General features: G+C 40.0%; 2 protein-coding genes and 1 long non-coding RNA gene across 5 annotated transcripts in view; 1 reads left to right on the forward strand and 2 right to left on the reverse strand.

The window, feature by feature from the left end:
• The window catches only part of LOC148419385 (uncharacterized), a 12,818-nt gene extending 1,407 nt beyond the window's left edge, over positions 1 to 11,411 (forward strand). The window contains exons 2-4 of one of the 2 annotated variants that reach the window (XR_015866523.1): positions 6,617 to 6,773; positions 10,193 to 10,275; positions 10,876 to 11,411. This is a non-coding gene — a long non-coding RNA (uncharacterized LOC148419385). Of the gene's footprint in view, positions 1 to 6,616; positions 6,774 to 10,192 lie in introns of both variants that reach the window. The other variant, XR_015866522.1, reaches the window with a different exon arrangement.
• twf2 (twinfilin actin binding protein 2) lies at positions 5,360 to 15,211 on the reverse strand. Of its 2 annotated transcripts, XM_088422519.1 has the most exons (11): positions 15,016 to 15,211; positions 14,414 to 14,462; positions 14,053 to 14,190; positions 10,904 to 11,082; positions 9,659 to 9,754; positions 9,467 to 9,571; positions 8,826 to 8,840; positions 8,419 to 8,544; positions 8,193 to 8,343; positions 6,599 to 6,720; positions 5,360 to 6,384 (listed from the first exon to the last, which is right to left on the reverse strand). In XM_088422519.1, exons 3-11 carry the CDS (start codon positions 14,147 to 14,149, stop codon positions 6,217 to 6,219), a joined length of 1,059 nt encoding a protein of 352 aa, XP_088278645.1. In that variant the 5' UTR covers positions 14,150 to 14,190; positions 14,414 to 14,462; positions 15,016 to 15,211; the 3' UTR covers positions 5,360 to 6,216. The 2 variants fall into 2 exon arrangements, with proteins under 2 accessions (XP_088278645.1, XP_088278644.1); XM_088422518.1 differs by lacking the exon at positions 14,414 to 14,462.
• An 863-nt stretch (positions 15,212 to 16,074) lies between these two features.
• Positions 16,075 to 19,264, reverse strand: wdr82 (WD repeat domain 82). The gene is made up of 9 exons (XM_088422521.1): positions 18,894 to 19,264; positions 18,495 to 18,592; positions 17,607 to 17,673; positions 17,422 to 17,521; positions 17,093 to 17,209; positions 16,873 to 17,028; positions 16,692 to 16,761; positions 16,468 to 16,610; positions 16,075 to 16,266 (listed from the first exon to the last, which is right to left on the reverse strand). The coding sequence occupies exons 1-9, from the start codon at positions 19,052 to 19,054 to the stop codon at positions 16,237 to 16,239; spliced, it is 942 nt and encodes a 313-aa protein (XP_088278647.1). The 5' UTR covers positions 19,055 to 19,264; the 3' UTR covers positions 16,075 to 16,236.
• Between the last annotated feature and the right edge of the window lie 193 nt (positions 19,265 to 19,457).

Here is a 19,457-nt window from a genome sequence, read left to right on the forward strand (position 1 = left end):
ACCAGTCTCCAAAATCTGATATGTCCTGTAGAGTGTAGCCCAACCAGAAACTCACATAATGTCATTGTTAAAGATGAAAAGTTTGCAACTATGACACATTAACCTAGTTTGTGCGGTAGTTTTCTGATGTTTTGAGCTTTAAATCAAAGGCATTTCATATCAAATGGAAAGTGTTGAAAGAATACACTAGAAAACTGAAATTTCACCCAGAAGACGGAAAGTTTATCCGACCAGGAGTGTGCCATACCTTAACTAAAATACTACAAGCATGACGTGGAAAAAAACGACCCAAAAATTGTCAAAATGCTGCACAAGGGTTAAGACAACTTTGAAGCTTTGAGTAGAAATTTAACAGGTGAATTATTTTACAAGTGACAGGTTTGCCCTCAATGATTGCATTTGACGTGGCATTTAATCAACAATATTGTTTTTATGTGAGCATGCAGCTCGATTGAGTCATAGGTTTAATTGAGACACTTGATTCTGGATAATGATGCTCATACTGTATATTTGCTTTAGGGGAAATCAGAAGCATTGAAATGATGGGAAAAAAAAACAAAAACAAAACCTTGCGGTTTTCTCACTGACATGGGCAAATGTCAGACACACACACATACTCCATACACACACAATCTTCAACTCGGTGCATATTTCCCTCAGTGGAAGAACACTGGCAGCCCAGCCCATTTGAGCCAACGTCATTTGTGAAAACATGTCGCTATTAAAAGCGCCAACAAGGAAAGGGAATAAGTTAAAAGGCCCAGGGCAACTTGTTATGGATCGAGTAAATTCACTTCCCTGCTGCTGCTGCACCGTGAGGCCACGGAAGGTTTAGCATGCACTCAATGAACTTGCCCCTTACCTCACTTACATTTATTGAGCTGTTGTTGCGCAAAAATAAAAAAACAAAAACAAAAATGGGAAGAATTTATGTTCAGTACACTACATGAAGAAAGTAGTAGCCTGTGCTAATGTTACAATGAAGGCCAAGTAACAAAGAAAAATGGACTTTTTCATTACTTGTGTACTAATAGTTGGATCTTTCTGAAAATGTGTCCGAGCAAGCTCATTTGGATTTTTGCCACATTGTGACTTCAAAATATGCGAGTAATTCAGGGTTGGAATTTCTGATTTGGCCTTACTGTTTCATAATTGCGTTTATTGAAGAAGCCGGATTGTCCGTAGAGGCCACTCAAGGTTGGTCATCCATTGAATGACCTTGCCCTTTACCCTATTAATGTTGTTGAGCTGTTGTTGTGCAAAACCTCTTAGCGTTAGGGCTTGTCAAAAATAAAGCTTTAACTTTGGAAATCATTTTACAAATTTACATTTATAAAGCGTTAAAAAAAAGAAGCTCAGCTCCATTTCCTGCTAATGTTACAACCAAAGATGAACATTTACATAGTTTTACTCTAAAATGTTCCTTCACATCTCATTGCGAAAATAAAAAATGTGCTCACTTTGCAAAGTATTAGTTGTACATCTTTGGTCTACCATCTGCAGCAAAACATCCCGCTCAAGGTAACGCCACATCCTTGCAAACAACTAAGAAAAAAATGCCTGTAGTGATGAGTCAGATACGGTATGGTAGTTTTTTTTTTCTGAAAGATCAAGAGCAAGGTATCGCAAAATGATTTAATGCCAAGATTTTACTCAAGAACAGTAAAAAAATAAAAAAAATCACATTTTAATTCATTTGAAAAACTATTAAACTACATTGGTAGGTGCTTCTGTTTTGGTTAGCAATGAGGTTTGCTCACTCTCGCAATTCAACGTCAACATTGAGGGTTGTTGATGATTCTTTTTACTTTATCAAAGTTAAGATTGTTATTACAGATAACGATGACAAGAGCGACAAGTAGAGCGGAATTTAGGCCCACGCTGCAAGTTGGGGTGTGTTCATTGATGATGTAATAAGACCTGCTTGCCAGGGAAAGACAACGTACTTATTGTTCCTTTCCTCCTTACCATCAGTTAAAACTAAGTGCACACTTTTTTATACCACCACTTCTTCATCTATAAAATAAGATGGTAAGTATTTTGTATTATCTTAACTATACGCTGATTAATTTTGTATTCATAATCTCTGTGAAGGCTGAGAAGCTTAAAAGGGAAGTCAAGTAAAAAAATATTCCTTCACAATAATATGTTCTTCGCAACTCCACTTTTGTCAACTTGATCAATATTATGTTTGTGGAATATGAAATAAGCAGCAAAATCTCCCCATTTTGAATCCTTCTCATGTGGCTGCCATATTGCCGCTTACTGTGGACTGAATTTGACATCGCCGCCCAGGGTTCAGATATTGACCAATCACGGCTCGGCTTACAAGTGACAGCATGTGGCAAAGCGGCCTCCCGCTGAGGCGGGAGGGGAACATGCTTCATTCATGTTGTCACCATGACATGTTGGGCAATTTTGGGGTTGGCCTCTCCTTTAAAGATTGCCTGTTCAACAGATAGTAAAATTTTTATGACAGCGACTGTTTTACTCTGAAGCTGATAACTGTGCCAGGTTCTCTTCTTAATCTTAATTGTATGTACTATTATTTATTTATTTATATTTTGATAACTATACAATATCATTATTATTATTGTTGTTGTTGTTATTGTATTATTATTGTCACTGATTTTTAAACTAGAGGGCAAATTTGAAACTAAATATTGCCACAACAAAAATACAGTACGCCCTTATTTTCTTAAAATGGTTTGATCAGAATAGTAAAATGTTGAACAAGTTCTATCATGACAATGTTAACTAATATGTAAAAAAAAAAATCCGACAAATCAAAGGTTAATCTTCCTATTTTGATTTGGCATCGTTGTGAACACCAACTGAAAATCTTATTGACTGCTTTTCAGTTTAGCAACAACAGTACACATGCATTTTTCCTAAAGGCCTTCCTGGGAAACATTCTCCTTGTAACGCAACTTTTCCAAATATTCCCACTCACACGCAAGTGGGATTGGCTTCACACCAACACATGCAACTATTTAAAAGTCTTAATCATTGCCATTTGCAAAGGAGTGCGCCGATACAGTACCGCTCAATGGGAAGCCTTTCCTAGAAATCCTGAAGCGAGCCGTGTTCTCAGAATGCATGTGGACTTTGTCTGTCCGGATGCAGTTAAGCAAATATGTTTTCTAGTGTAAGAATACTTGAAAAAAAAAAAAAAAAAGTTCCCAAAACATTTGTGTTATGTAAATCAGTCTGGAGTGCGTGTAAAGTAAATAAATTGGAGTTTACAGAAGCGCGGGTCAAGCTGACCTCATAAATGTGCTTAGCCCGATGATGTACATGCACGCATGTGATACGGTCCGTTCCGAGGAATTCTCCTTCCCTAGAGGCACTTTTTCTGGCAGGGTTTTCCCAGCGCTTGAGATGGTCTTGTTATTGAACCTGCTCCCAGCTGGCTTCGCGATATGAGCTGTCATTTTTTTTTTTTTTTTACACGTTCAGAATGCAAAAGAGCAGATTCTAGGAACATTGAAGTTTATCCGTCTGGAAGATCTAACAGGGAAGCGGGGCAATGATTTACACAGAGGAGAATGGGCGCTTACCAGGTATCTTCGAGGGTAAATGAGGCTATTGGTGGATGCTCGCTAGGTGGGGGTGGGGTGGGGGCGGCGGTTGACACCTTTATGGCTATGCTTTTATAAATGTCTGTGTGCGGTACGCAACAATAAATTGACTTGTGACGCTCACATTTTGATGGCCTCCCCGATACGAATGTTGCAAAACCATGTATGTGTTTGAAAATGTATACTTTTGAAATTCACCGATATAAACATTCAAAAATCATTTTTCTTGAATGGTACAGTCAATCTCAAAATCAGACAGACAAACACTAAGTTAAGGTTATGCCATATTCAGCACAAATACACAACCTAAATCTACAGTCATGTCTTGAGCTACAAATCTAATTCATTCCTTGACCATGCTGGTATATCAAATCATCATTATATCCCATTGAAAGGAATGTAAATTTCATTTAGTTTAATAAAAACACACACACACACACTCAAATGTTTGTAACATGTTTTTGGAAATGGTAATTTATAAAAGCCTGTAGAAGTAAAAATGAAATCAAACGCAAAGAATTGTACAGTTTTTACTTGAATTCAATAGTCATTGAGCTGATCCTCCTGTTATGCGCACCGTGGCCATTTGGGGGCAGTATAATCCTGACATTTTGACATGCAAAGACACGTTTCACAAGTCACCTTGTAAGAAGTTGCAGGAATGAATGGATACTAATAAAGACGAATGGATAGTTTTTAGTTGTATATGTATATATATGTATATTGGTATGCTCTAAAACAGTTGGGTAAAAAAAATAACCTTATTATGGGCGAAAAAAGGGCTGATCCACGTTTGAGCGTATTTGAACCAAGTTTCTGGGTTGTTTTATTCACAGAACCCCAATTTTTGTTTTTTTTAGATTGTCTGCTTCAAAATGACCCATTTCTGGGGTTGTTTCATGCCCAAAAAAAGTGGTGTATCAAATCGATTTAAAATTGGGTCGGTCATTTTTTGACACATAATTGAGTTGCTTTTAACAAGAACTATTTTTACAGTGTTAAGTTGTTTATCTCTGACAATTTTTTGGCGCTAGACAATGTTGATGAATGTCTTGTACTGTTTTTTTCAAAATGTCTGCTTTTGATGATGATCATGCAGATAACCAGTTCCAAGGAAATTATTGTCGCTTTTGACAGGCTATAAAGGAACCAAAGATTTACGCAAGCAGACTATCCTTGCGCGCGCATGACTCATTATGTCTGGTCAACATTATTCTTCTCAAATCAATGGAATTTGGGGTCAAATAAAGCCAGGTATCCATCCGATAAACATATTTTGGTTTTGATACTTGCCCACTCCTAACTGGCACTGTATGCAAAAATAAAGATATATAAATATACAGTTTTATTTATATATATATAAAGGGTCATAAATGGTGCCAATAAGGTGTCTTTATTGCTCATGACTGGCTGATAGGACACTTTTAATCATTTTTATTTTCTTTTTATCATTTTCTGGTGCTTCTGGGAACTCCTCTCCAATCCAATGTAGTAGCAGCTATTATTCAAGTCATTTCTTATCAGTAGTACTTGAGAAGAATGTGGGAGATTATGAATGGAATCCATCGCCGCTGATACTGCTGTCGTTGAGCTCGTAACAGTTTGAAGTTCGCGTTTGTACCTTGGGCTCAGGCTGCAGCCCTGCAGAGTGGATTTTTTTATGCAAATTTGCTTTATTAGCATGACTAATTGCCACTGTGGTTTTCCAAAAGGTCCTCTGAATTTAATGCTGTGAGTTTAAGATAAAACAGCTGCATGCTGAGTCAAAACAACCTTAACACAGTAAAAACATTTTTATTTGGAATTTCATTTTCATTCGATTTATTCCAAACATCGCCGGTACAAAAAAAAAATGGGTTAAAAACGCCACCACAGATTTATTGTGCAAGTCTAACATATTGTAAACAAATCAGCTATTCTGACAAAGTTCAACAGAACATTAAAAAAAAAAAAGAAAAGAATGGCTTCACATTATCACTTCCGTCCGAGCTTGCACGTATGGTTGAGTTCAGAATTATAGCAGTTGGTTGTAGTGAGTCTAGGTCCTAATAATTAAAATAGGTTTTTATTTGCATTCATGTTCCGTTTGAAATGAAATCATGATACAAATATCAAATGTCTTACAGAAAGTGTAGACATTTTCAAATGAAACTGCGCATTTAGCTATCTCTTGGATTTATGTCGAGGGTGGTTTGGGATGGCACTCTACAAGTTCTCTATTGAATTCAGGTCTGGGGGGTTGGGCTTCATCGCACTTCATTACTTCCACTTCAACAATCTGGATTTTTTTCTTTATTTGTTTGATGAATCACAGGTACGTAATATTGACGACAATGACTATGTAAAATTATTTTTTATGACTTTTTCTTACGGAGCAACACATTTGAATGCGCGGCGTTCCCTTTGAGACGGTGGATTCGGGGCTATAAAATAAACATTTGATTTGATTGGATATTTCTTATCATATTATTTTGAACTTTGCATAGACAGAGACCCTCCTATAAATCCTAAATGTCCCCTGCGCTCACTAGGAACCGGACAGCAAGCTCTTTGTGGTGGGCCTGACGAGGCGTCAGTGCGATTTAACAAGGTGCAAGTACCCGAGCGACACCTCGGCAAGACGTTTCGTCCGCCTCTAGCCGTCCTGCACGGCCTCACCGGGGCCCCTAATGAGCCGCTTGTGTCCCCTCTTGCCAGCGGGGCCGCGCGGCTTGGCAAAAGCCTGCTTGAAGGCGTGCTGCTTGGGATGGACCTCTTCGTACAGAAACTGCTCTGTTAACTCATCCCCGTCATCGATTTCCAGCTGAAAAGCAGGAGATAAATATCATAAAGCATTCGCCATGCTTGAGTTCGCCTGATTTTATGAGCCTATTAAATCCTCCGCAAAAACACAAAGCATGTAATGTTTCTTAGAGTGTCCGTTTCCTAGAAAAGGAGAATCTGGAGCACATGACCTCAGTGTGCTCAAAAGCATTTTTTCTTTTTTTTTAAACTGCAGCTGCTTGATTAATTTTCACCTTTTTGGCAATCTGCAGATGGTAATCTCTCTCCACCTCGTCCAGGAGTCGACTTTTGCAGCTGGAGTAGAGCATTCGCTCCTTGATGCTGCAGCTGTATCCAGGCATGGAGTAGATGAACACTACAAACAGGATGACAGACGTTTAATTGGAACGACCACTCAAAAAACTGCAGGTATCTCTTGCGCCGTTCAAAAGTATTTAATAGGAGACCCTGCAAGTGAAAACAAGGTCAAACTGGTTTTAGAAATACTTAAAAAAAATATGTATGGGGGAATAAAAAGTGTTTTGAATCCAGATCTATGTGCATTTACACTTTACTTCCATTGCCACCTTATTCTGTTTGTGTGCAGCAGTTTCTTCACCATTTTTCTCCACAAAATGACCTGAATCTGCAGAACCTATAACCGTATCGAGACTATATTCCATTGGCATTTCTTTTAAAGGGGAAGATCTGGCACAATTAGGTTTCCACCAGCACAGCACGAGATCTTTTTTCGTTTGACTGTTTTAAGGTAATAGAGTACACGGGAGAAAACACAAACACACCCTGCAGCTAACAGGAGCTGTATGCATTTTTCTAAATTATTCAGTATTAGGAACAATGTCAGCTGTGGCTGAATGAGCCTGGCTTTTCTTTTCTATTTGCATTTGTACACAAAAGCATTTGTTTTACTCTTAGTCTGCTCAGTAAAAAGTACGATTTGAAAAATGGAAAATTTATGAGGCAGTATTTTACATGGCGAAAATCTCGTCTTATCTCCTCCTCCCGGACGCAATCCCATGAGACATCTTGTCATGTGAGATTTGTGTCACGTCCCATCACACACACACATACACACATGCACACATATGCACACACATTAGTACTGATGCATTTTGCAGTTATTAAAAACTCCAAATTTTCCGTGGATGTGACAGTATTTGCGCCCTGTGACTGAGCAGTGAGCTCGCCCAGGTTCTTTTGCGATGTTTGCATTTTCTCTGCTTTTAAATGCTAAGTGACACATGATGCCACAAGCCAGCATGATGCGGTGGATACAGGGTACCCTTTGTAGTACTGTGCATTGATTTAGATCTTCTGATTCCCCTAAAGGGTGTCCCACAATAAATTCGGAGAAGACACGAGTGGTTTACAGCCTTTCATTTTGTACAGCGCTATTGTCGTCAAAAGGGTCATGGATAAGATGGAATCCATCTCTGACTTTGGGCTAAAGAAGCAAGGTACAACAGGACTGCTTGTAGGTCAATCGCAGGGCACATGCAGTACAGACAAACTGCCATTCACAGCTATAGACGATTACAACTCTTCAGTCAACACCAGAGCCAGGTTTTCAACCCAGATCCTCAGAACTGTGATGGAGACACGCTAACTACTTTTTCTGCCTTGCCGCTTGTGGTTTATATAGAAACGTGTTTCTCCGAAATGAAATTACTGCGAGATTGTCTCATCCGTCTGGCCTATTTTAGTCGTCGTCCGATCTCGTCTGACTTCTGCTGCTAAATATAAGCCTGTTGTCGGGGGGGGGGGGGGTCACGCGTGGAGACATTCCATCCCAATACAAATGGAGCTCGGAAGTCAACAATGGCGTACCGATGGATTCGAGGTAGTCGCCTTCATGGGAGTGTTTGTAGAGAAAGAAGTGATATCTCGGCGTGTCTTTGGGAACCCTGCAAGGCAAGTCTCGTGTCTCCGTCTGGTGGCAATGAACCAGCTCAATGGTCTCCCGCTCCACATCCAGTCTCTGAGGGAGTGGGGGCGGTCAATAATTCAATTGTTTCGGTGTTGTAAGCGGGGAAGAGGCGGAGGGGGCGCTGACCAGCTGAATGTAGTTGATCTGCTTCTGGCCTAGTTGCTGGAGAGCTCGTCTGGCCGTCTCCTGCAAAGGGAACGCCAGGCCTTGAAGGGTTTGCTGCTTACTATCCACGCTGTTCTCTGCTGTCACCTGTAGGGGGCAACAAACATGCATCTCATTTTTTACAGTACAGTATACTGTATATACTTCCATAGACCTCACCAAGAACATAGCACATCGTCGGTCCTTCAGAACATAACTTAATGGTCCAAAACCGATAGGTAACTTAGAAAGAAATTTACCAACTGCGTGTATGCAATGACAAGTACCTGGTGGGACATCGATATAATTTTGATATTAGATGCTTGAGCTGCCCATTAAGTGAAATGCAGTGCAGAAGGTCCCCTGGATCAGGCCTGATAAACACATACCTGTTTGACTCTGCCCTGTGAAAGCAAATCACAATTGCGGGTTAGCGGTCAAAAAGATACACTCAAGACACATTCATACGGTACCTTGCAAAAATATTCACCCCGGCACATAAGCCCCTGATGAAGCTTTAGGAGTTTTATTAGAATTTGTAAAAGACCAAACTCAAACAGCGCAGCATGATGTACAGTACATGTAAATACTTATAAGAACAAATGTTTCAAGCCATACTGAAATGAGTGAAAAGTCACAAATCTGATTAAATAAATATGATATATCGTTGGGAAAATGAAAGTTGGGACATTTTCAAGGGGAAAAGCAAGTGGAATAAAATCATTTTTTTCTTGAAATGACCTTATTCATTTCACGAAAACTTTTTTTGCATGAAATTGGTGTTGAAAATATTTCTAGTTTTTAATCTACCATTTCCGTCTCAAAAGTGTAAGAACATGCACAAGCCTAAAATTTGTGCATGGCTTACCAAATGCATGTTATATTTAGTTTTTACATGTTTAACAAATGTCCTTGCATGGTGACATAGCCGTTTTCTTTTTATCATCAAATAGGCGTTATGGGGGAGAAAAAAAAATCATTGGAATACATAAATGTAGGCAAAAAGTGGGGGAACATTTGGACATCTCACCTCAGTGAGCTTGATCCTCTGCAGTTCCTGCTCAGCCAGCGTGAGCGGGGCAGGACCGGAGCACGACAACACATGATGCTGGTAGCCCGACAGGCAGACGTCCTCCTGCGCCGGAAAATAGATAGAGTAGAGCGTAGAGCCTCTTTTAAACCCGCGCCGCTGTTGCCCACTGCCAACCAAACTCCCTCTGACCTCCAAAGTGCCAAACATCTCATACTTCACATGGCCACCGCCAAACTCCTTCTTGACTGTGGCACGGGTGGCAGCGTACAGCATTTTGTCTTTGACCTACAACCAAAACACAAACAGGGACTCTAAATTACAGGTTTTTAAAAGTGCTGTAACAAGAAAAGTCAACTTTCTATCGCTTTTAACCATGTTCCAATTTTGTTTTCTCACCCTATACACCCCCAAAAGTGGTATTTTACCTCATTGATGCATTTGTAAGAATTATTTGCTTATTCTGCGCTCTCACATCAGTCCTGCCCAAGCAGATAAATATAATTTGGAGAAATTTCATGACGACAGAAGCGATTCGTACCTTCCCTACACTGCCCTTGTACCGCCTGTGCAAGGGTAAATACACACCGATCTTTACCACATCTTTTAGTTTCATTTCGGTTCCAGAATTGAGGAAAAAAGAATTTGCACCGAGTCGGCCTAGTAAACAGCAACATTTATTATCTACAATGTTTTACTGTAAAAATTTTTTACCCACTATTCTAGCTATTGGAATCATCTCCATTCGCCGCAAGCCTCGTAAGGATGAACATTGAACGACGTCATGGAGGCGGCGAGGCAGACACACGGTAAGAGGTGCGGTCTCTGCAAACGAGGCGTTTTGCTTCCTGGTTGGGTTTTATAAAGACAACTCAATCATTTAAAAAAAAAAAAAAAATGGACTTGATAAAGTACGTAAAATGGTGTCTGCATTATGTTTTCCTAAAATTGTTTTTGAAATTAGTTTTTTCCCTCCAAATTATACAACTTTACAACACATGCAATCCGTTCACATTGTAAGTCACATTTGTTTTGGAAAACTACATAAAAAAAATCTGATTTAAAAAAAATTCTAAATTGGGTGAATGTATAGCCAATAACTAAGTCTTTTTTCTTCTAACACAACTTTTTTATACGTCTTGAAAATATATTTTTTCTAAAAATGCAAGCTTTGTATCACAATCTAGAAATATAAGTTTTTCTTTTGAGTTTTTATCAAATAACAGGCAACTTTTTCCTAGAAAACATGACTTTTCTTGAACATCCACCATTCACGATTGGTTTGGAAAATTATTTGCATGCACGCAGGCTGACTGTGCACAGTGAGACTATTTTCTGGAAAACACAATGTGAGGTGTGTCTATTACCCTAACACTATGGTCTCCCTATCCCCCAAATTCCACGGAAAGCATAAATGAGATGACCGGTGAGACATACAGAAGACTGATCAGGTGACCAGGAGAGGAACAGCCACTCGAAGCCCAGTGCATTGTGGGAGTCGAGTCGGTAGAGCACATAGCAGGGCTCCTGCCGGTCCAGCACAGGTAGAAGGAAGTGGTCATAGTCCTGGTCCCAGCTCTGCTCTGGTTCTCTGTAGGCCCCCAGCACCAGCTGCTCTGAAAGTCACACCAGGGGCACATCGCATACCTCACTTGGTGTTACAAGACATGCCAACAAGATGACGTTACGTTAAGCATCCTCCACTCCATTCTATTCAACCGTTATTTATTTACTACACTATTCTGTCTACTGTCTTTTTGCCTTTTAGTATCGTCACTTTCTATCAATAAATGAACTAGTTAAATGTGGGAATTGATGTTTTGTTGTTTTAGAAAAGCGTGTCGGCCATTTTCGAAACAGTATTTTCTAAATCTATTTGCTCAATAGCTATGCAGTGTGCTGTTTTGTTTATTGCGAAATATGATTGTCAATGTTACTCAGGTTAACTCCTCGCTAGTTATATAACCTAACTAAGCTAAAAATGATATGCATTTTAGCACAACATGTCAGATATCGATCGGTTGTTGTATTGATCACTCTTATCAATTTTAGCTAGCAAACCCAGAGTTGCTTTCTGTTTAGCATCACCATTACACATGAATATCTCCCAGCTACCGAAAAAGCCAATGTCGCTTTTTATATCCATCAATAAGTTATGTAGCTGTGTGAGTGAATGTCACTTTGCTATTTAGTGGTAAACGTTAGTTAGCCATTTTCTATCCAGCTATCTATTCGCTAGCTATCTAATCTGTTTGTCTGCCCCTCTCCATCCATCCAACCATCTGTTCATATGTCACCATATGCTGGCCCGGTCCAACTGCCTCTGTCTGTCTGTCAGTCTGTTAATCTGTCTTCCTGTCTGTCAGTCCATATGTGCATTCATCCAGCTCTCTTGCCTATATGTCCTGGTGTGTCTTTCCCTGTTTGTCTGTCTATCTGTGTAGTGACCTACGTAGCTTTTTACCGCATCAAGCTGCATTTTAATGTAGTATGTCAACTATTTTCTGTGTAAGGAGCAGTATGACGTATGAATGGGTGAACATCAGCCTTGGTGCTTTTAGCGCCATATAGTATAAAATGTCTGCCTTCATCATGTAGCTCTAATAGCGCTAAAAGCTAGGTGTTCTTGCAGGGTTTTGCTAGTGCTAAGCTTTGCTGACTTGTCTCTTGCAAACAGTTGCTATTCTGAGGGGCAACGCATTCCAATTCTGCATATTTTCCACCTCCTAGCCTTCCTTGCCTTTGTTGTGCGAGGATAAATGTTGAAAGTCGAAAACATTAGTAATACCAGAACGAGACACGGCTCAAAATGATGACTTTACAAAGATAATGGCGCTCGTTTTGTCCGTGGAAATTTGCTGTTACTAGTTTCTCACTTCTTATACGTAATAGTTCCTGACTACAAAGGCGGGATTCTTTACTGCCTTTTTTCATCCGTTATAATTGTTTTATTTGTCAATAAGTCAACAGTAAACATGTACGCATCAATTCTCTGCTTTAAAAACAAATTGTGATGCCAGGAAATTATGACTCTTGAGACCTGTTTGACTTTTTGCCTTTACATTGCTATCCTGCTATACATATGCTTTGTTAGCATACAAAGAGTTAGCATTTTACCATTGTGTACCTGACTGCAGGGCATGACGATACACACGTAGTGATCTGACATAGCACTTCTTGCTATATTAGCATACCAGCTGCTAGCATGTTAACATCGTCTCTTGGCTTAACCATCATAGCACAACCCTTAAAGCATGAAACGTTCGAGAAGGTTCAAGTTTTGACCAGACTTAATGTTAGCATGCTAGCTTTTGGCATCATAAGTATCCCAATGTTTGTTGGGCCCTTGATGCCCCTATCCCTGCTTTGGATTGCACAAGGGTCAATAATGAGTCAGTGATAAAAAAGTACTCAAGTGACTGCATGCTACCGGGGAGAAATAGGTTCACATGACCAAACCAAATTAAATATGAAGCGCATGTGTGATGTCACTGATGTTAAAAAGGGTCTGGATACAAAAACAAGTCATGAGTGATGTGACACAAGAGTCAGATGCGCACACCACATGAACGTACCTAGAAAACACTGACCTCGCTTGCCCCTTTTCTTACTTAATAGTTCAGCGGTTGTCTTGATATCTTTTCCCCCCTTTCTGCCTCCAAAACGTTTACGGCGGATAAAGTCTGCCTTTCATCCCACCGAAAACAAATTCCGTGTTTTGACCAACATTATAACCCTGATGTAATCAAGGCACCATGGAAATTAGCTCATGGAATCTGTTTTGTTTTATCATTATATGGCTATTATCTGAATCCTGGTGAAACGACTGAATGAAAATGACAGGTGAAAAGCCATTCAATGAAAGGCATCACCAGATGTTTTAAATGTCACACAAAATCAAAGGAACGGTTGTTCTTAATTTTTTTGCTCATATTCTCCGCTCGTAAGTTTCTTTAATCGACTAAATGACTCAAAGCTAATGATCTTTTATTCAAAAAGTGATTCATTTATTTGAAGATTATATAACAGGAAGAAATTCCAAGATTAAAGTGGCACTCTCTTTCCTGGTACAGTGAATTTATGAGAGGACCAGATTCCTGATTCTAGATGCCTTGAAATCTGTCCACAATGGTTACTAAAGACCAATATAGCAGAGTTCCTGTTGAATTTCGGGCATGAGTGTTTGAGACCTTTTTTTTTTTTTTAAATAATAAATACCCAAAATGAACAGACTGCAGGCCCTCGAATCTGCTTACATGGCTGCTACGAAACAAAATGGCTAAATTTATGCTCCAGTTGGGGTGAGTGTCCTATTGTTACATGTATTGTCATGTACATCCGTTAAATAGGTGTTAGGGTCTTATTTTTTTAATTACTTTGTGACATTTGTTGGTTGTGGGCCCCTAAATTCAAACAATTTATGCACAAATTGGTTACTGATGAGATTCCAAGAGGAGGACAAAAAAATGACAAAAATACACAACACAACCATTGTTGTCAACCACCTGCAGCAAAGCCAGTGAAACACAAATAACACATAACGTTATCCAGTCACTCTAGTGGTAGATTGTTATGGAGTCACTCACCGTCTTGTATGCGCACTTTAATGAGGCGCACCGCTCCCCCTCTCGCCCGGGCCAGTAACTCCCTCAGCTCTGGTGTCACCACTAAGGCGAGAAACATGGCGGCTCAAGCAGCAGCAAGCGGGCAGCAGGGTTGTCCTCCTAGAAGGCCCCGAGAAATTGTCACTCGGGTCACGAGAAAACTTAAAACGAAACAAAAAAACCCCAACAGTCTCCGATTTTCTCTGTCAAGTTGAAAAGGTCAGAGTACAGTTGTGTAGAGGTCTAAGAGGCATCAGGGACCTTATGGGTGTGCGAGATAGGACCTTGCTCAAATAACTGGGACAGTATCGTGTGCACACAGATAGAGAACATGATCACCCACCCTGATGACCAAATTTAGCTTCCACTGACAGTCCAGCCCTGGTGCTGACCTGTGAAAAAAGCAACAAGCACCCAACACCACCAGTGGAGGAGCAGGTGACGTACATGTGGTCACAAACCTGCTGAGATACATTTACCTGTATATCTATATCCATATATATGTATTAATTAGGGCCCCACTCAAGTCTGAAATTATTTTTTGTTGAAGACCGGAAGGGTTAGGGTTAGGTAATTAAGGGTTAATTTTGTTGGGCTTAATCCATGACCCGTACTGAACAATCACCATGGTTCATGGAGCATGATGCTGCTAATGGTTCGTGAATTGCTTGGTGAAAACAAGTGTGTGCATTCTCGAGAAGGCAATTGAAGAGTGCTGTCGGAGAAAGAGTAGTCGTGACGAGAGATCCTGCGAGGATTTCGGCAAAATTGGGAGAAACGAGCCCTTCAGTAGTGCGAATACTTAAAAAGAATGCGAGGAGTTTTTCCTATTTTCTATTCCTGCGTTTATATCTATTTGATGGCCACCGATATAAACAATAACGTAACACCCCACCAGCGCGATCAACTTCAAAATAAATAACCCAATTGACATAATAGCCTTACCTAGCTTTTAATTTGAAGTGTTTCCTCGGAACTGTGTTTGCATTCTGAATAGTGTGACTCGTCCTCACAACATCTTTAACCCAAATTATTGCCATCACACCAAGACTCTACCAACGCGCCGCCATTAAAGAACCATATTCAGTCGCTGATTACGGACGCTAAGAAACCACTCGTCAGTTTCGCTGTCATGGTACCATACTGCACATGTTCGCTGCTCACGTGAGGAGATTTATGGTGCGTTCGAATACCCTCGAAAATGTTAAACTCGGACAGAAAAGAAAGCTAAACATTAACAATTACTCGTAATAATAATAATTGTCATTGATGTCACACTTCTTTTCATAACCTGAGATTAACCTTATATATATATATATATATATATATATATATATATATATATATATATATATATATATATATATATATATATATATATATATATATATATATATATATATATACACACACACATACACACACACTCCAGCAAGCCAGCAACCCTAGTGAAGCGGCAGGAAATGGATGTTATATACTTTCCCAGGAAATACTTTATTATAATTTACTTTTCTTAGAATTCTTTAGTCTGTAATGAACAGTTAAACCATTTACATCGCAGGGTCGTTTTGTGGTCGACAGAAAATATTGTGGTTTTGTACAGCCGCTTTGTTTTGTTGAAAAATTATTGAATGTAATTCTGCTTTTTAGGGTTACAAAAAGAACAGCTACAGGTTTGTTTCATTAAGTATAGCTGTGGGAATGATTACTTATTGATGTTTATCGTAAGATGTTAAGCCATTATGCTACTAAGCTATTGACGTTTGCAATACCCATTGATGATTGATTTTAATTTAAATGGGAGGTTTAAGGATATTTCAGTAAAATATGGACCCTTTGGAAAGTTACTGTGAGAGTACTTCTTTAGGGATATTTGACTTGCACTAAAGCACAAAACGATTGAGACAATACAATAAACTCTTCGACATACCATCCAACATAAGAGTTTGTTCTCCCAAATATTAATCAAAATTGTTAATACTTTAAAAAGAAAATACAAACACATTGAAGTTCCCACGTAAAGTTTTTTTAATGTATAATAAAAAATATTCATATAAAAACAACACCGATGGACACATACTCTACTTCTGCACACAACATATTTACAATTTATTGTATCACAAGACAAGAGGAGGTGCCTCCCCCTGCTGGCCACCATTTTGCACTTCAGTCATCAATGGTGGGAAGCCAGAACGCCTGAAAAGACAAGCACGCATAATTTAGAGAAACTTTGGTGCGTGTATATTTTGCGAACGTTTCCACAATGTCATAAATTATGCCCCGAAGCAGAAAACTACACTTCATGGCTGTCCCTCCAGTCTGTTGAGAACAAAAAACCTAGTGTCGCTTCTGCATTGTGCGGCTTTTGTTCCGCGAACAGGCGTGGTTTTCGCTTACCATGTTGGAGCAGGCGCTGGCGAACGTCATGAATTTGGGGTTGAACTGGAGGCACGTGATAGGTCCCGTGTGCTTGCCATCCAACACGGCCACCTTCATTCCGCTCTCGGCGTTCCATACATGGATCTTGCCATCCTCTGAGCCTAAGATGCAAATAATCGCAAATTGAAACCCAGCCAGCCTAATACATGTGCCAATTTTCAGGTTTTCCGCATTTGACTTACCGATGACGACAAACTGAGAATCGGGCGTGAATGAGGCCTCCAGTGTGACACCTTTGTTGTTGTTGTATCCCTGCAGGTACAGAAACGCATTAGCACTTAAACACGAAGAAAAACAATTGAAATAGTTAAACTTAAGTTTAAAAGCTTGATTTTTTCCGAAGCGCCTGTAATAATGACTCACCCCAAAGGAATGCAGCACGGCCCCTTTAAAAGCATCTAGGATGCGAAGGGCGCCGCCGTTGGTGGAGAGGAGGATGAGTTTGCCGTCATTGCTGAACTTGAGTCCCGTCCACTCGCACGTCCTGTCGTACTGCAGCTTGAAGGTTGCGAAGGGACCCTGCGAAACGAGGGGAAGGACGGATATGACGCTGCTCGACATTGGCGCATCGGCGTGGGCTCACCTTGTCAAACGACCGCAGATCATAAAGCTTGACCATTTCTGAATTGATGCCCGCTGCGAAGATGAGACCCTCCGGATCGAACGAGCACACCGGCTTCCCCTGGAGATGCATGAGGCCCTGTGCGTGACAACAAGTTTGACTTCACATTACATGTGTTGCATCATTATACATTTTTCAGTGCGAAAATATTATCTGCTGAGATTCAATGCAGAGGGTTTAAGCTTCGACCTTTTTTCTATTTGATTGAGGTATGCGATTAATCATTTCGGCCCCCTGGAAACTGTTTTATAAATGCAGGGGGAAAAAGATGCATATTATGTCTGGTTTACCTGGCAGTTAGGCGAGCGCAGATCCCATAACCTTATAGTTTTATCCAGTGATCCGGAAATAAAGGTGTCATCCACAGGAGACATAGAAAGGGAGGTCACTCTGAACACAAAAGGCAAATGGATTACTTCAATGCTTTCAAAAGAAAAAAATAAGACATAAAAAGGACACGCAAGGTGACGAGTACCTTTTACTGTGCCCGGGGAAGTAGCGGATGTATTTATTGTCATGAAGAGACAAGTATCTGATTGTATCTTTGGGGACAACACAATGGGAAAAACATTGGTGACAATCATTATATAACATACATAACACAATTAAGGGACAAACCCCTGCAGTGGTGATGAGTGCGCTCAGACATGGGCAAGGCAGTCATTTGTACAGTTAGCTCCAGTGTGGGGCATAATCACAGACCCAAAAACTGTACAAACAACTACCTCAGACCAGAGCGAGCAGTCGTAAGGCAAGCATCCTGGAGACACATACAAACACTTACATTCTATCCTCTCATTTACATTAACTGTCAAGGTGTGGTAGGATCAAATATACAGCATTTCCTAAAATGTTGGCCTTTATTAATAACTTTAAATGTTAAAACTGTAACTAAGAGTTACCGCCATTTAAAATGTATGTCATTTTTATACTAGTAAAACCATGAAGAGAATTTATATAACAACAAAATGCACACGCTAACCCACTTCATAATTAATGTAACCTATGAAAGGCCTCCATGTTTGCCAATTTTATGTATTGTTTTAACTGAAAACAACTAAAAATGTTGAGAAAGGGGCTCAAAATGTATTTGGACACTTTAATAGGAAGTAAAAAAGTAATCTTAGGACATTTGATGAATCCAAAATAAGAAGACTACAGAAATATGCATGTAATATTTCATGTATAAGAGAAGTGCCTGCCATTTGTGAGAATACACGTATTTCCCCCACTAGAATGTCAAATGTTTTACTGGCTAAGTAAAATATACATACAAACAAACAAAATACTTCACACATTTGGCTGTCGATAGTAATACTACTACTACTAATAATAACAATAAAACAAACTTACGTCAACATACCATCGATTTTGTTAGAACTGTAGACCACAGTGTTGGCTGCGTGTGTGTACCTGATCAAATCAACACCATACTTTTTACTGTAGAGGGTCCTCTTGGGTCTGGTGACACAATTTAGAATCAGAAATGATCAATGGTCGCGAAAACATTTACCAGTCACTTTTCTTTCACAAACTTTGCTGCCATTGCCAGGACACATGAAGGAAAACAACCATCACAATGATCTCACGCACTACTTTTTAAAAATGATTTTACATTGTATTTTTTTTTCCTACGGTACCCGCAAAAACGCCGTAGTAGCCCAGGCCGTGGTTGCTAACTAGCGTTAGCATGTCGGCTAACAAAACAGCTAGAACGTTGAGTGCGGTGACGGGATGGGAATTCCAATCCCGGTTAACTTACTTGCCCTCTTGGCAGTCGTACAACACGAGCGAATCGTCGTCGCTGCTCGATATGATCGACTCTCCGTTGGAGCTGAAGTCGAAGCAGTTGATTTTGTCCGTGTTCTCCCGGAAAACCTTCGCCACCCTGAAGCTCCGCAGCACATTGTCCGTCAGCTTCATGGCGGCCTCTCTCACTGTGTCCCAAGGGGTCTTTCAGAACCCTCTTTATAAACCTCCAAACCTTTTCTGGTTACACCTCGATTATAAAATATACTAAGGGATCCGCAGCGGCGACAATTGTCGTTTTCGACAGAAATAACAGAACGCTATTATATCTTTGGGCGCAACCATTACTTGATGCAACGCCCGGTCGCCCGCGTAATGTCGGCGTCGCGCATGCGCGACTGGGACAGAGCGTTAGTTTGAAACCACGTGGTACAGTGTATCGCGAGATTTGAGACTAACTAGGATGTTTTTATAATATGAAGCTCGTATGTAAAAATATCTTCGTGATAATATTAAGGTGACTGTATCCGTTTAACGTGTTGGTCTGGTTAAAAGTTGCATGTTAAATTTTCTTTCT

Source organism: Hippichthys cyanospilos, chromosome 9 (assembly GCF_059441005.1).
Source record: "Hippichthys cyanospilos isolate Australia breed blue-spotted pipefish chromosome 9, RoL_Hcya_1.0, whole genome shotgun sequence".
Taxonomy (NCBI): domain Eukaryota; kingdom Metazoa; phylum Chordata; class Actinopteri; order Syngnathiformes; family Syngnathidae; genus Hippichthys; species Hippichthys cyanospilos.